Source organism: Ictalurus furcatus, chromosome 19, assembly GCF_023375685.1.
Source record: "Ictalurus furcatus strain D&B chromosome 19, Billie_1.0, whole genome shotgun sequence".
Classification (NCBI taxonomy): Eukaryota; Metazoa; Chordata; class Actinopteri; order Siluriformes; family Ictaluridae; genus Ictalurus; species Ictalurus furcatus.
The window spans coordinates 17,963,432-17,981,251 of record NC_071273.1 but is presented as its reverse complement, the minus strand read 5'-3'; the positions used below and the strand labels follow the sequence as shown (position 1 = coordinate 17,981,251).

The window sequence follows — 17,820 nt, the reverse complement described above, 5'->3', positions numbered from 1 at the left end:
TATATATATATATATATACATATATATATATATACATATATATATATATGTATATATATATATATATATATATATATATATATATATATATATATTACACAATAATTCTATACATAGTGTATAACAAATTGTATATAAAATATATTAAAATATATATGTACATAACTAATAATTTAGTACATAGTTAAGAATTTACACCTCAAATATTTTACTTCCAAAAATAGACAGAGAATCTTAGTAGGAGTGTTAGTCTGTTACTTTCATGCCTACTCATGCTTTTTTATGCTTATTAACCAAGGCTGATACATGGCATTCATGCTTGTAATGAGGGTAGGTGTAGAACCTGCAGTACAGAATGCAGAATCAACTGTATACATCTCACTAGATTATTCTACCGTTTACTGTCACATGAGTCCATAGACCTGAGTGAATAACATTTCTGTCAGTTTATTAATTTAATTATATTTGGTCAGTCTGTTGTTTTGTTTTCCTTTGTATTGTTTTTCTATTTTCTTAGATTTAAATTGTATTCTACAGCACTTTGAATCAACCATGAGTTGTGTTGAAAGTGCTTTATAAAGCAAGAAATAAAGATAAATAAATAAAGAAAGAAAGATTAAAACCAGCAACAACAACATAATGAAAGTGCAGAGCAGAAGAGACGGAGTCGTTTCAGATAACGTTTCCTAATTACAGCTTAGCTGTTCACCTCCAACACTCATTCTCATATGCTATGCATTTAATATACCTCTCTCCATGTATGAGTGTGTGTGTGTGTGTGTGTGTGTGTGTGTATGTGTATGTGTGTGGTCACATGCAGCAGGTTTTCTTCTTCACTGGCGGATCCACCAGCTGTACTGTGCGCTCCCAAACTCTGTCCTCCTGCTCCTTTAGCACTCTGATTCAACAAAAAGAGCAGTGAATAAATAACAGATACACGTCAGTAAATAAACAATACACAAACAGGATTCAGAAAACAACGTCCAAAATCTTCAGAATAAAAATAATAAAATAGTGAAAGGGATTTTTCTTTAAATTATATTCCTAAACCAATGCATACTTCCAACTGAAACAACCCTTTATCTGAAAAGTTTTTCTCTTGTCATAAGCCAGTTTATCGTAGTTTATCCTAAGCCGGTGGTTCTCAAATTGGGGTCTGGGAAACCCCCAGGTGTCCTCAAAGCATATCCAGGGGGTTAGTGATTAAACTAAAAGTGGTTACAGCCCAGCAATCTCACAGTACTGAGCTCTTGAGTGGATTTAATCCAAACCATAATAACTCCAAAACAAGTAGGCTTATAAATATACTTGAATCTAATGTAATGTTAATAGAAACGTGCTCTACAAGTGGACGTTCAGGAATAAAAAGCTCTATGGCTCCAAAAAATAGCAAATATTAATGGACATCTGTAAATAATGAAATTCGCATTTTAATAGCTGGATTATGTTCACTAAAACATGTACTGGGGTTTCCATGGTGTTTGTTGGTTTGTTTGTTTGTTTGTTTGTTGGTTGGTTGGTTGGTTGGTTGGTTGGTTGGTTGATTGATTGGTTGATTGGTTGGTTGATTGGTTTACAGTTAATGGAGTCCCTGTCTGCAGACAGTTTGAGAAGCCCTGTCCTAAGCTGCTTAGTTCATCAGAGGTTCAATCATTCTTGTTCTGAGTTATACTAAAAATTGATTCCAAAAAGTAAAAAAAATATACAAATGTGCATTACAATACAGTTAGGGGATACAGTAAAGCCAATATAGGCTAGATGTGGTGCAATCAGTATAAAACATTAGAAAATAATGCACAGTACAATAATGTGAAATATTTGTGGAATATTCCAAAAAATAATTGTTCACGATACAAAGTTCTTGGACAATCTAGCTGTCTTCAGGATGATTTAGATCACAGCACATCTCTCAAACTATGTCATTTTCATGAGCCTGGAAAAAGAGAAAGCTAGACAAACTGCAAGTTCTATTAAAATCCAACGGTACATACTACAATTATAAAGAGTAAATGATATACTCAGTGCTAAATATTCCATATGATCCCATTCATAGACCTTTCTGGATACTGGTTAGTTTGCATTGCAGTCATTACATCAAAAAAAAAAAAGCAAACATTTATTGTCAACTGAGCAGCACATCCTGACAGAAAGAAAAAAATAGGCGCTGGCAGTGTAGCTCACTCGCCTACATCCTTTCACCGATTGCTGGCGATTTATTTTCTATCTTAGTTTTCTCTCACACAACACCATCCACACTAAATAACTGGATCCTCTCCAGTTTCAAGAATTCGTGTTATCTAATTGATATAAATACATGAGCTGTTTTACACTTTCACTCAAAAGACAAAAGGCAAACCACGATATACTGCTTACACCCACATCTTCCTGTTATAGCCACTACATACTCTGCTGTGGTTTATCAGATGAACTAAATTCATCACTCTGATTAACGCCACTGCAGAAATGACAGAAAGTGATGCCAGTTATTAAGGAATAAAACACTTGGGGGTGTGCTGTTATAGGAAATGAAACAATGACTTGGTGCAACTCAACATGAAGCAGAGTTACTACTACTGTCCCAAAGCTGATTATTTATTTAATATCCACATGTCCTGATATGTTGTATTCCTCTTATCCTACAGCAATTTGCTATATCTATATTTTAAAAAATTCTATTTATTGCTGAATGACACATTAAACCTTTAACCATTTATGCACTTTTAAACATTTAATATTGTGGAATGTCTGAGACGTTGGTTCCTGTTATCGAATATGTTATAGCAGTTATAAACAGTGGCTCCCTCACACGCCTCTCTTAATCCTTGGTCTTGAAGTTAATAAGACCAACAACAAATTAAATCCCTAAAGGTTGTATGTTGTCAGGTTACAGAAAAACTGTAAAGTGCAAAATCCTCTGTCTTGAACACTTTCCTGTAGTGGAAATCTTACTCTCTGTTACAAAGTGCTGACACTGGAGACTCCTTCCATAAATGCTTAAAAAAATGAAGCGTCCTTATAGAAAGCTTCAACCTATCACATTTCTCTTTGTTAAATAACAACACCCCTTTTTATCTGTTTATTGTTAGTCTTAGATTATTGTGGAGCGTCCCCCATACAAGGCAATAGAAACAATAACACGTTACAATTACCACATTAATAAAAAACCTGTGCTGCCGTTATTTAAAAAAAAAAAAAAAGACTCAATACCTTCTGACCAATCAGATTAGAGAATTCAACAGTGCTGTGATATTATTAGTGTTAAGCAGGAAAGTGTGTCACTGTTCATTTTTACCTGGCTAGGTGTACCATGGCCTCTAGCACATTGGAGCCTGTATATGCACTGCACTCGTAGAACAACAAACCTGCTTCCTGTTAGGAATGACAAGACATTACGATGGTAAAAAGTATTTCTGTAGTCTAGCGGGCATGAGTATATGAAAGTAATTTGTAATTTGAGTGTTTAATGCCTTACCTTAGCAAGCCTTTCCCCTTCCCCAGTCGCCACCTGTCTCATACTCTCCCTGTCTGATTTGTTGCCCAGAAGCATGATGGGAACTGGGCCCCCGACTGTTTCCTGTATGCTCACCAGCCAGGAGCGCACAGACTTAAAGCTGTCACACAGAGTGATGTCATAGGTCACCACCACACCATCAGCCTTGCGGAAAAACTGCTTGGTGATGCTGCGAAATCTGCATAAAAACAAGAAGGTGATACACACAGAAGGGTTACAGATCATTCATTCAAGCAACGTGTTTATTCATAACCTTTATTCGATCTGGTATCCTTTTAATTCATGTAATGTTCAGTATTATTAATGACTAGCTTTTAGTAAAACATTCGTCAGTAGACATGATCATAAAGCAGCTTTACAGAAATCCAGATGTACAGTAGCTTTAGATACCTAATGAGCAAGCCAGAGTAGCAAGGAAAGACTCTCTGAGGCAACGCAAGAAAGAAACTTTGAGAAGAACCAGACTCAAAAGGGAAATCATGCTCTTCTGGTGACACCATAATGGGTTTATAAATCATTACTCTTCTACACCTGCATGCTATAAAGTCAAACAGTACTAAGTGTGTTGGAATGATGTTCAGGATGAGCATCAGAGTCTTGATAATCTGGCTTCTCAGTAAGTAATCTTACTTCTTCTAAGCAAGAGCTATTAGCCAATCCTAGCAAATGGGCAGAATTTAATGCAGTAGAAGAGTTACTTGCTTATCCAAGTTTATCAATGACCTGAAAAACCTGATATATAGCTGTCCCAAGAGAATGCAGAACAGTCAATTTAGTCAGTCAGTGAGCAAAAATACACTATATGGCCAAAGGTTTGTGAACTTCTAACTACGTTCTACCTTAAGAACAAGTGATGCAACCAAAGTAAGTACAGATTTAGTTATAAACTAGCTAGTACTTACTAAGCCTCTAGTCTGGACTTTACGTTCCAGTTTAATAAGAACTTACGAATGGCTGGTGCAACCGTACCCTGGCCTCCTTAGCCAATCAGTGCCTGACCTCACTAATGCTGTTGTGGCTGAATGAGAATATCCCCACAGCCCACATCCACACTCCAAAATCTAGTGGAAAGCCTTCCCAGAAGAGTGGAGGTTAATATAACATTGTAAGGGAGAATACATCTGGAATGGGATGTTCAAAAAGCACATTTGGGTGTGGTGGACAGGTGTCCACATACAGTACTTTTGGACAGTACCTCTTCTTCTCACCAATTTGAGCAACTAGCTTAATCAAAGTTTATGGAAGGTCATTAAAAAAAAAATCCACAGTCACAGAAAGTAATATTGTGAAAAAGGTTACAGTATTTATTGACACCTGACTTTGAAGCAAACAACTCTAAGTTAGACAAAGAACTCACCTCTCTTGTCCTGCAGTGTCCCACAACTGCAGAGCTACATGACTGTCCCCCAGATTCAGAGTCCGAACACTGAAGTCAATGCCTTAGATAGAAACAAAATGATTCACTCTCTGTGTCTCATGTGTCTACACACATGGCCACACTTAAATTATAATGGTGCATTATCAAAAAGTGCCATGGCCATAAGAAGCAAATAATTGTGATGATTAATCCAATTTAACAGTTTCTATTGTGCATGGATTCTGATTCAGTGGTTAAGAGGATAACCCAACTAATGGAGTTTGAAATAATAATTTTATGAGATCTCAAGGGATTCTACTCCAAAGTCATTTCATGTAATGCTGTTTTGGCTAATTCTTTAACAACTTTATAGCAAAAGTGTAAGCACAACAGCATGCTGAGTCCAGAGATATAAACATTAACACTTACAGTCGGGGAAAAAAATATTGAACGCGTCAACATTTTTTTCAGGAAATATATTTCCAATGAGGCTATTCACAAGAAATGTTTACCAGACTTTGGTATTAACTCAAGAAATCCACACATATAAAGAAATCCAAACATTAAAGTCCATAAATAAAGTTATGTGTAATAAAGCAGAATGAAACAGGAAAAAAGTATTCAAGGTACCTAACTGAATACGCTAACTGAAATGTGTTTAATACTTAGTGGAGAAGCCTTTGTTTGTAATGACAGCTTCAAGACACTTCCTGTATGAAGAAATTAATGGGCTGCAGTATTCAGGTGTGATTTTGGCCCATTCTTCTAAACATATTGTCTTTAAATCTTGTTCAGTTGGATTCAAGTCAGGTGATGACTGGGCCATTCTAACACCTTGATGTTTTTTTTCTCTGAAACCAATTGAGAGTTTCCTTTGCTGTATGATTTGGATCGTTGTCCTGCTGGAAGGTCCACCCACATCTCATCTTCATCATCCTGGTGGATGGCAGCAGATTCTTCTCAAGAATCTCCCGGTAAAGGGCTCCATTCATCGTTCCTTCAATTATATGAAGTCTGCCAGTACCATGAGATGAAAAACAGCCTCTCACCATGATGTTTCCCCCTCCAAACTTCACTGTTGGTGTAGTGTTTTTAGGGTGATGTGCAGTGACATTTCTTCTCCAAACATGGTGTGTAGTATGACAGCTAAAAAGTTCAATTTTGCTCTCCTCTGACCAGACTACACTCTCCCAGAATTTCATAGGCTTGTCCAAATGAGTTGTAGCAAACTTTAAACGAGCTTCGACATGCCTTTTCTTTAGTAATGGAGTCTTGTGGGGTGAGCGTGAGCAGTGGAGTGCATTGCCTATTGTTTTCTCTGTGACGATGGCACCTGTTGCCTCCAAGTGTTTCTGGAGCTCTTTCCGAGTGGTCCTTGGCTCTTGGGCTACTCTTTTGATTATTCTTCTGACTCCCTGGTCAGAAATCTTGTGAGGAGCTTCTGTGCACAGCCGGTTGATGATGGAGTAATGTTGCTTCCACTTGCGGATAATGGCCCCAATGGTGCTTACTGGAAGATTCAGAAGTTTTGAAATACATCAATATGTTTCACAACAATAAGGTTGCAAAGGTCTTGGAAAAGCTCTTTGCTTTTACCCATCATGAGATGTTTCCTGTGGGACACCTTGGTAATGAAAAGCCTTTTTACAGACCACCAATTTACTAACCCAGCTGATATTAATTTGCACAGATAGGGGGTATAAATACTTTCTAATTAATTACGGATTTCAGCTGGTTCCTTGCCTTACCTTGCCTTGGAAAACTGCTTTTTCTTAGCGTGTTCAATACTTTTTTCCTGTGCCTTTCCACTTTATTACACATAACTTATTTATGGAAATTAATGTTGTGAATTCTTTATATGTGTGGATTTCTTGAGTTAATACTGATGTCTGGTGAAAATTTCATGTGAATAACCTCATTGGAAATATATTTAGTGAAAAAAATGTTGACGCATTCAATACTTATTTCCCCCATTGTATTCTGTGGGCCACATCTCCTTCTCTTTTTCTCTCTCTCACATAGTTATGATAGCATTTTCCAGACTTTATTGAAATTCACATACTAATTAGATCATTTGTACTCAAATGTATATGTAATGTCCTTCATGAGCACGCAAAATTAGAGACATAATTCAAATTCAACTGCAAAAGGGTACTGTGCATCCGGAAAGTATTCACAGCCTTATGTTACAGCCTTATTCCAAAATGGATTAAATTCATTATTTTCCTCAAAATTCTACAAACAATACCCCATAATGACAACGTGAAATCTTTGTAAATTTATTAAAAATAAAAAATAAAAAAAGCACATGTACATAAGTATTCATAGCCTTTGCCATGACACTCAGAATTGAGCTCAGGTGCATCCTGTTTCCACTGATCATCCTTGAGATGTTTCTACAACTTGATTGGAGTCCACCTGTGGTAAATTCAGTTGATTGGACATGAACTGTCAATCAACTGACATTAACTGTGTCTATCAACTGTCAGTTGATAGACACACCTGTCTATATAAGGTCCCACAGTTAACAATGCATGTCAGAACACAAACCAAGCTATGAGGTCCATGGAATTGCCTGGAGACCACCGAGACAGGATTGTATCGAGGCACAGATCTGGGGAAGGTTACAGAAAAATTTCTGCAGCATTGAAGGTCCCAGTGAGCACAGTGGCCTCCATCATCCATAAATGGAAGAAGTTTGGAACCAGCAGGACTCTTCCTAGAGCTGGCCGCCCGGCCAAACTGAGCGATCAGGGAGAAGGGCCTTAGTCAGGGAGGTGACCAAAAACCCGATGGTCACTCTGACAGAGCTCCAGCGTGTCTCTGTGGAGAGAGGAGAACCTTCCAGAAGAACAACCATCTCTGCAGCACTCCATCAATCAGGCCTGTATGGTAGAGTGACCAGACGGAAGCCACTTCTCAGTAAAAGGCACATGGCAGCCAACCTGAAGGACTCTCAGACCATGAGAAACAAAATTCTCTGGTCTGATGAAAGAAAGATTGACCTCTTTGGCCTGATTGGCAAGCGTCATGTCTGGAGGAAGCCAGGCACCACTCATCACCTGGCCAATACCATCCCTACAGTGAAGCATGGTAGTGGCAGCATCATGCTGTGGGGATGTTTTTCAGCGGCAGGAACTGGGAGACTAGTCAGGATCGAGGGAAAGATGAATGCAGCAATGTACAGAGACATCCTTGATGAAAACCTGCTCCAGAGCGCTCTGGACCTCAGACTTGGGCGGAGGTTTATCTTCCAATAGGACAAGGACCCTAAACACACAGCCAAGATAACAAAGGAGTGGCTACAGGACAACTCTGTGAATGTCCTTGAGTGGCCCAGCCAGAGCCCAGACTTGAACCCGATTGAACATCTCTGGAGAGATCTGAAAATGGCTGTGCACCGACGCTCCCCATCCAACCTGATGGAGCTTGAGAGGTCCTGCAAAGAAGAATGGGAGAAACTGCCCAAAAATAGGTGTGCCAAGCTTGTAGCATCATACTCAAAAAGACTTGAGGCTGTAATTGGTGCCAAAGGTGCTTCAACACAGTATTGAGCAAAGTCTGTGAATACTTATGTACATGTGCTTTTTTTATTTTTTTTTTATTTTTAATAAATTTGCAAAGATTTCAAACAAACTTCTTTCATGTTGTCATTATGGGGTATTGTTTGTAGAATTTTGAGGAAAATAATGAATTTAATCCATTTTGGAATAAGGCTGTAACATAACAAAATGTGGAAAAAGTGAAGCGCCGTGAATACTTTCCGGATGCACTGTGTATACATTTACATTTGTGTACACAACATTGTACAATGGCTGCCAAAATTAAAATGCAAATGCTAAGTCCATTTTCCAGTGTTTAAACATGTCTGATTCTGCTAAATTGAAAAACGTAATAGCAATCCTTTCATTTGCCAATCTACAACTCGGTCAAAAATAAAACATCCTTGCTTTTTAATTTACGCTTTCAGTTTCAATGATGTAGACCTGCCAGTCAAACGCTGTGGGCGGGATACTGTGGTAAGTGTGTTCCAGAGGAAGTGACCAAATCATTCTAAAGTTGTGGCAATAGTGGCAGATACTCTTGAAATAACAATAAGGACATTTTAATGCTTGTAAAAAAAATTTTTTTAAAAAAAAGTACATTTCATTATGCATAAAGTAAATGCAACTGCAAGTACATTTCTGAATTAGCGTCCAAAATGCTGCCATACGCAGTCATGTACAGAACATTTCTAAAAACTCACAGTGTCTTTTAAACTTTCAAACTGAGTTGTGTAACAGGAAAAGGCAGAGGTGGTTCACCACTTAATACTGTACTTGTAGCACCTCGTTGGGCATAAAATCAGTAGGCTTGTGAATTTTGCCAAAAAGGCCATTAAAAACACGTACACAAATCTCTGCATATCTACATGTTAAATAATAGAACAGACTGGTTTACAAGTCACTGAGATAAGGTAGAGGTTAAATGATCTCACACAGAATTTAACTACTTTTTGTATTTCTACCATTCGCCTCATCAACACTTGTATCACATAACTACAGTGGCTAGGAGTGTGATTATGACTACAGACTCACCCACAGACTGAGACTCACCCACAGTAGCTGTAGTGTCTGTGTGGAAATGACCATCACAGAAACGGTGCAGTAAAGCAGTTTTACCCACATTTGAGTTGCCCACAAGAATTACTTTATAGAGGCGCTGTGGGGTGGTAATAGAACTCTCCACTGGACCCTGTGGACGTACAACACATAAAGTGATCTTAAACATAACTTAAGGGAGTGATATACGCAATATGTTAATATGGAGTTATAAGGAGTAACACAATGTTTCTTAAAGGAAAACTCCGCCCTGAAACTCATTAAACATGTTTATACTGAAATATTGTGTATAGGTCAGAGAGCTGCACAGACTGAAAGACTAAAGCACTAAAGTGAAATATGACCATTATTTTAATGACAGAAGTTTAAATTGAAAAAATTTTTTTATTAAAAACTCATTTTAAGAATCTCATTATAAAATAGATCTTTAATGTCAATGAAGATTATATATTAATTATAAAGAGTAATGTGCATGTCATTAACATGGTGCATGGTGGCTAAGTGGTTAGCATGTTCTCCCTATGCTGCGGGGTTTCCTCCCCCAGTCCAAAGACATGCGTGGCTGATATGCATGTAGTGTATGAATGGGTGTGTGAATGTGTATGTGATTGTGCCGTGCAATGGATTGGCACTCTGTCCATGGTGTACCCAGCTTTGTGCCTGTTGCTTCCTGGGATAGGCTCCAGGTTCCCTGTGACCCTGAAGGATAAGCGGTATAGAAGATGGATGGATGGATGGATGTTCTTTGCATTAATTCTCTGTTTTCTTGTTTCCATTGATTGTTTATGCAGTTATTTATTTCCTCATTTCCATCTTGAAATCCTAGACTACTTTAAGCACTCACACAACCAGAATTAGACTTTAATCTTTTAGTTATAAATCCTTCAGTACATTTTTGCCAATTTCCTAAATGTAAATGCAAAAAAAAAAGCTGCTGTAGTTACGTAAACAGATTGTCATTTTTACATAATTCATGTATTCGACAGGAACCACCCTTTACCTTCTGCAAAGTCTCCTTGCCCACCGGCTGTCCCCTGGTCACAAAGGCCATGTTTGCAGACATGCTTGAGAAATACATGGGGCTCATCTGCAGATCAATCAGAGCCCCTTCTTCCTCATTCATCTGGTGGAAGACAGGATAGGGTTCTCCTTCTAGCAGGTGTGGGAGGTGGTCCTCCTCGATGGAGATAACCCTGTGGAATGGTGGAGGATCCACTACATTGGGGTCTGGGTTCTCACTCACTGAGTCCCTACCTGCACTCGCAGTATGCTTGGCCGCTCTCATCATCCCATCATCTCTGGAGGCAGAGTGTGGGCTAGAGCTACAAGATGAGGTCTTCCTGTTAGGGTGCTGAGTCACTTCTGTACCAATCTCGCTAGTGCAACATGAGAGGCAAGATGAGAGATAAAGTGTCTATGAATGTGCTTTTTAACTGTTAACTGAAGGAGCTGTTCCAGCCAATGAAAAAGAGCCAACAAATCTATTGATTTTATTCAGGAAAATCAAACCGTCATAGTTCTCACAAATATCTCACCTTTCTGTAGCCTGCTTTCTGTCAGAATGAACAGTTAAGGTTGAGGCTGGATCCTGTTCAAGAATGGCTTTCTTTAACAAGCTGCTGCATTTCTATATACAGAAACAACACAAGTTCTGTGGGAACATTTACAACATGTACAGTATGAATAGCTTAACAGGATATTATGTGAACACTTACCAAAGAGTCTTTTTCATCTCTTAGATGTTTATTCATTTCTCTGAAAGAGCACACTTACTGTTAGAGAAATGTAAACGTTTACTTCAGTCAGTGCATGTGTATGTGCACAAGGCTTACCTGAGCAGGTCTAACTGATTAACTAGGTTTTGTTTCTCTTTCTGCAGTCTCTCTGTGATTCTGTACACCTCCCTGTGTGAGAGATATCTGGTTGTGAGTGTGTGTAGTGCACTAGGATGAATAGTGCATGTATCTGTATCTGTTTAGTGCTTGTAAAAATCCGTATCTGTATCTGATTCTGATATAGTGGATGTGGCCTAAACCTATGGACCTGGAGATTATATATATATATATATATATATATATATATATATATATATATATATATATATATATATATATATATATATTAATTAACCCTATTGCCGGAGGCACTGAAAAACACTGGAACACACTAAAAAAAAAAAACCCAGAAGTAGCAATGACAACACTGTCAGCATGATGTGAGAGTTCCTCAACTGCAGCTACATCATTCAAGTCTATAATGTGGGACTGTTAATCCTGCTTTAAACCTGTTATTAAATATGTTTGTATCCACCTGTAATATTTTCGAACAAATTTAGTTGGTTCTATTTTCCAAAATAAAAACAACCTAGTAGCCTATTTTTAAACCACCTCAACCTTGACCTGCCAATTACTAAAAATGAATAAATGAATGCTAATGTAAATGCATTGCTATTATGAGTATGTGCACTTGCTTACATGTTTTTTTCTTGCTGCAGTCTCAAGCCTTGCTCCTGCAGTTTGGCCAGTTGCTTTTGAGCCAATGACAGCTCATGGCAGGTGTGTTCCAGCTCACGTGAGAGTTCCTGATTGGTCATTTTCAGTTTTATGTTCTCCACCTGACTCTCCTGGTGTTCACTGTGCAGCTCTTGACACTGTTGCTCCAACTGAAGGAAAACATATCAAATATAACAAGTTATTTTCAAGTAATAACTACTGTATATCATTCTGTGGAGAGTAGGGACAAATATTTTACACATACAAGAATTTTGACACATTTCTCTGTACAATTATAGTAACAATACAGCCTGTTTACTCATAATCACTTACAAGGGAAGCTGTTGGACAGTCAGTGAGGGTAAATGCATAGCAAATGTGGTCAATGTAGTCAAAGTAAAAATGGAAGTTTCTGGCTGATTGCACAGCAATACCAATCTAATTGACTTTTTACTGTACTGCTCCAGTGTTCAAAAGTTGGATACAGCTTTGCTAAAACTCTCTCATGTCCGTCCTGTATTTACAGTTAACCTTCTTATTTATCATAATCGCCTGCAGTCAGAGGGTAGGTTGAAAAAACGGTATTCCTTTAAAATCCTCAGTCTTCATTTTGGTGAAGAGTAGTAGCTTGGATTACGATAGTGGAATTTTCTCACGTTGCAAAATTTGAGCTACAACAAATCTATTGGACATGTTCTTGGCATTTCTAAATCTGCCCCAGCTGCACTCACCCTTCTCTGTTTGAGGAAGAGCCACTCAAGTTCTTGCTCTTTGCTGCTCAACTGCTGTTGCAGATCCTGACTTCTGAAGTCCTGCAGATGGTTAGAGTACTTGGTTACAGTTACAGTAAAGTCCTTCTACTTTAAATCAGATCACCAAAGAAATATAACTGATCTGGCAAATCCATCCATCCATTTTCTGTACCGTTTATCCTACATGGGTCGCAGGGAGCCTGGAGCCTATCCCAGGGGACTTTGGGCACAAGGCGGGGGGGCAATTCATACACTAAGAACAATTTAGAGATGCCAATCAGCCTACAACGCATGTCTTTGTACTAGGGGAGGAAACCAGAGCACCCGGAGGAAGCCCCCAAAGCACGGGGAGGACATGCAAACTCCACACACACAGGGCTGAGGGGAAATCAAACCCCCAAACCTGGAGGTGCAAGGCAAACGTGCTGACCATTAAACCACCTTGCGACAAAGAGTATTAATAAAGGGAAATTTTTTTCACCTTGTGACTCAGCCGATCTTTCTCATTTTTTATCTGTTGCTCCATTTCCTCGTACAACTGCTGGATTTCACCATTGTGTGTTGCAGCTTTCCTGTTCAAAAAGAAACAAACATATTTGCTCCTCTATATTCAGTTCAAACATACAGAAACTGCAGCATGTCAAGCACACAGAGTGAGAAAAGTTCTTGAAAAGCTACGTCTTTTATCTATTTGAAACCCCCTACATTCGTTCTGCATTACGTCCTTGAAATTTGACCAAGTAAACAGAAGACGTATAAAACCAACCACATTTTTTTCATGTCAACATGAGATCGCTATCAGAGCCAAATAAAAACAACTGTGGTTTTCACACTTCTGCATATGACAATATGATTGCAACACAACTGTAACACAAGCTACCAGAATGCTGACTTTATACACCTTTATACGCTACCACGAAAAAACATAGACGACAACTGATCTACAGCATTATACAAAACCAGAAGAGTGAGCAATACAGCACACAAAAGGACAAGCTATCTACTCTTCTTTTACAAATCTGATGATTGACGCAAATGCTCTGCAGTAACTGGATACTTCTAATCAGCTCAAAAACTCTAATTTCACCGTAAAGTGTATCTCTTTCACTGAAAAATTCAGAAGTATCAATTCTCTAAAGCAGAGATTCACAAAACCTTTTTTTAGTCTAATGCCCCATTTGTTGATGTTAAGTGTGACAACAGCCCACAAACCACCCTGCACTTACTGTACAAGAGATGTTGGGATGATCTGAAGGCCATAAATTCTGATTGGTCTACTATGTTTTTTAACCTTTTTTTTTTTTTTTTGTAGACCCTGTGGCAAAACAGCTGCTGCTCAAAAGACAAAGTGGATCCTACTCATCCTACTTGTTGCACAGCCAGTTCAATGGGGTTATGATTATATCCATATGATGTCTGGTTCCTCTCAAGGTTTCTTCCTCTTAAAACATCTTAGGGAGTTTTTCCTTGCCACCATCACCACTCAGTGGCTTGCTCAGTTGGGATAAATTCGAACCTTTAATATCTGTATACCCTGTTGATATTTCTGTAAAGCTGCTTTGAAACAATGTCTATTGTAAAAAGCGCTATACAAATAAAATTGAATTGAATTGAACGTAAGTGGTTTGAGGAGACATTAATACTATTCTTAAGTATCCTACTTTCTCAAGGCACTTTCCATCTCCCTCTTCTCTTGTTGGGCCACTCTGATCTGGGATGTGACTCGAGCCAGGAAATCTTCAAAGTTGTACAGGAGATGAGGCTCGTCTTTCCTTAGCTGAGTCCACAGAGTGTGCACTTCACTGGGACTAGATAGAGAGAGAGTGAGAGAGAGCCAGAGAGAGAGAGAGAGAGAGAGAGAGAGAGTAGTCTACAGTAAACCTTCTGGTAGTATACTGCCTCAACCTTATAAAAACCAAACCAATATTGATATTAACAAATACAACTAAAGACACTGACTCTTCAAAGATATTGCTGGCGCCTAAGCTTTCCATCAGCGTGCTGAAGTGTCCTTCTTCCTCATAATCCTGTGGCTCATTCTGATATAGAGCTTCCGGAAAGTCCTGTGAGAGACCTGAGAGCTGATCCTCCACCTGACTCATTCTACGTCCCTGCAGAAATTTACCTTGGATAATAAAAAAAAAAACGAATACAAGATACACTTACATTAGGTTTTATCTTAATTCAGATCCAAAATCAAGCCTTTTAGATGTACTGAAAGTATGTGAGAGGGTAAAACTATACACTATTGGGTATTTTTATCAGCAGTCTTACTACCACATAACAGGATTTGAGTAAACTTCCATACTGTAGAATTATTGGATGTTTTGGGTTTTTTTTTTTTTTTTTTTAAAGTAAGCTCACTGAATCCAGAGGAGAACTCTTCTAGAGTAAGGCGGCCGTTTCTGTCCAAGTCTAATGAGTCAAAGACATTCTCCAGTTCGTCTGCACTGAGTGGTAGTTCTTTGTTCAACCTCTGAAAGAAAGGACATTTTTTTTAGGGGGGGGGGGGGGGCACATCATACACATCACAAATATGCACTGTAAACATGTGTCCAAATAAGAACTACAGTAGTAACATCAGAGTGGCACACAACTGATAACTTCTCTCAGAAATAATGAAAATGATCTAATGTGTTTCAGGGCGGAGGCTTCCTTTAAGAGTATATCATTATAAATATACTGTATATATACAGCAAATATAGCAAAACTTGTACTGTAGTTCTACACATTTCTATCTTAAACAGAAAATATGGAAAACATGGAAAAAAAAAGAAAGCGTGGGAAGTCATTCATATTTCCCCCAAACACAAATCACATATGCTCTTTACCCTCATATCAGTGGGCGTGATGTAACCCTTGTCCTCACTGTCACAGATCTGGAAGAATTCATCGATCTTCTCCAGCAGTGAAGCAGGTACCAGGCCTGATCCCCTTCTCTCCACACCCTCCATCATCTCAGGCTCTGGCTGTCTATCTTCATTATCTGAACTTTTGTAGACGACTTTCATGTTTTGGTGATGTAGGAATTCAGACATACTTCCCACTCCCTAATCCACGTCTGTTAATGTGAGATGTCATAATAGAAAGTTGATATAATCCACAGCAAAGGAATCCGGTTTCTCAATTTGCTCCACTTCTCTTTCGTACTGTAGAGAACAATGAAACGAGCACCACTCTCAATGCTTTAGGTATTACCATATCATGTCATCATGTTGTGAAATGTGTGTGTGTGTGTGTGTGTGTGTGTAAAGAACGTTGTGGTTCCCCTTGACCACTTTCTTAGTAAAACTATGCAGCAAAACTAACTCTGCAAAGCTGTAGTGAACATTTTAGACTAGTACGACCATGCACATGTGACACATTAGTACATATTTAATGCACTTATGGCTTATTGATCATAAATTTATGAAATAGCAGATGAAAAAAAATGTGAGATGTGTAAAATCTGATGTCCTTATCAGGATTTGCATATTCATATTTACTATATTCAGGTTTCTCTGAACAATCCCAGCAAGTTGATATAAAACTGAAGACAGGGCAAATTCAGAATGTTCATATAGCATAATGAAACTAGTTATCAGAAACGGAAACCGACCTTTTTTCGTGAACGTCCTACCTCATCATAGAGGGGGGCAACAGGAAGAGGCTTGTGTGGTCTGAAGCTGCTAAATTTCCTGTTATATCTGACGAAAGCTGAGAGACTATGAAAGACCAAAAAAAAAAAACAGTGGGTGGACTCATTTAAAGGGAAGGCTAACAGCTGAAAGAGTTAATAGATGCTTTAGCTGAATGGCACATTAAAAAAAAAAAGACATCTCACTAAGGCAGGTTTTGAAAGTTAAGTGAAATATAACATTTTGTACATTTTGTATTTCTTACACAGTTTTTTTTTTTTAATATCAGATCTAATTATATAACAGAAACTAGGAAATGTACTTCAATAGCCTACAGCTCTGTCACCTCAGAGTACTGAAATGGAAAGGTTTAATTCTGCCTTAACACAAGGTAAAACTTATCCTATTACAATTTAAAGTGAATATAAAAAAATAAATACTACAAAAAAAAAAATCTATTTGTCTACAAAAAAAGGAACACACAACTTAAAGAAACTATAAGTATCCCATGGCATTTTGTCTCGTTTTATTACTTATTACAGTTTACTGTCAGTGACGGCGATCAGCCGCTACAATTGAGCAAGGGCAGCAGTTGTGCTCGCGGTCTGTGCATCGCGGTTTCCATAGTGACGAAAACCCACCGCGTCAGTTCTTTCCATGAATCATGATAAAGGCCAAGTCCTAAATCGCAAACTCTTGCACTAACCAGCCTGTCAGAACAGCTATACTACCACCTCTAACAGGGGGGCTGATTCACTATTATATTCTACTATTCATTTTATTTAGTGCAGCAGGTACAGTATTCGTATGGCTTCAGAAACTTGGGATTAAACCACTGGAGTCACATGGATTACTTTTACAATGACTTTATGAACTTTTTGGAGCTTGAAAGTTTTAGTTACTGGACTGTAAACAGAGGGACAGAAATCTCCCAAGTTTCATTAAAAACGTCTTCATTTGTAGTCTGAAGATGAACAAAAGTCTTAATGGTTTGGAACGACATTAGGCTGAATAATTGATGACAGAATTTTCATTTTTGGGTGAACTATCCCTTTAAGGACGTAGCTCCTTAAAGGTATCCATTAGACATAACATGCCACAAATAGAAGGCAACAAATTACCAGTAGAGATCCACAGGGACCATTACACATTCCATTAAAACCTATACAATTCCCATTATAACATTAAACCCATTACAAATTATATGATGGCTTCTATTGTTTGTTTGTTTTTTTTCAGCTGGGTTTGGAACCATTGATCTATATGCCTAAGTTGAAATGTTAAGGGTTTTTTTTTTTTTTTTTTTACATAGTTTAACAGATTTCTTTTAGTTAGTTACAGTTACATTTTCATAGCACTTTTCTAGACACTCAAAGTGCTTTACATAGTATGGGGGGGGGGGGGGGGGGGTTTCTACTCAACCACCACTAGTGTGTAGCATCCACCTGGATAGTGCAACAGAACGCCCACCACACACCAGCTATTAGTGG

The 17,820-nt window shown here is 38.3% G+C and overlaps 1 protein-coding gene across 3 annotated transcripts; it reads right to left on the bottom strand.

Moving 5' to 3' along the window:
* Positions 1-104: 104 nt before the first annotated feature.
* On the bottom strand, positions 105-17,653 carry cracr2ab (calcium release activated channel regulator 2Ab). 3 transcript variants are annotated; one of them, XM_053650398.1, is made up of 17 exons: positions 16,312-17,653; positions 15,545-15,862; positions 15,078-15,189; positions 14,673-14,838; positions 14,375-14,521; positions 13,195-13,285; positions 12,693-12,773; positions 11,944-12,131; positions 11,302-11,373; positions 11,185-11,224; positions 11,005-11,096; positions 10,470-10,845; positions 9,464-9,602; positions 4,869-4,950; positions 3,473-3,689; positions 3,293-3,369; positions 105-898 (listed from the first exon to the last, which is right to left on the bottom strand). In XM_053650398.1, the coding sequence occupies exons 2-17, from the start codon at positions 15,749-15,751 to the stop codon at positions 811-813; spliced, it is 2,175 nt and encodes a 724-aa protein (XP_053506373.1). In that variant the 5' UTR covers positions 15,752-15,862; positions 16,312-17,653; the 3' UTR covers positions 105-810. The 3 variants fall into 3 exon arrangements, with proteins under 3 accessions (XP_053506373.1, XP_053506375.1, XP_053506374.1); XM_053650400.1 differs by lacking the exons at positions 12,693-12,773; positions 16,312-17,653 and having other exon boundaries at positions 15,545-15,915; XM_053650399.1 differs by lacking the exons at positions 11,302-11,373; positions 16,312-17,653 and having other exon boundaries at positions 15,545-15,914.
* Positions 17,654-17,820: the final 167 nt, after the last annotated feature.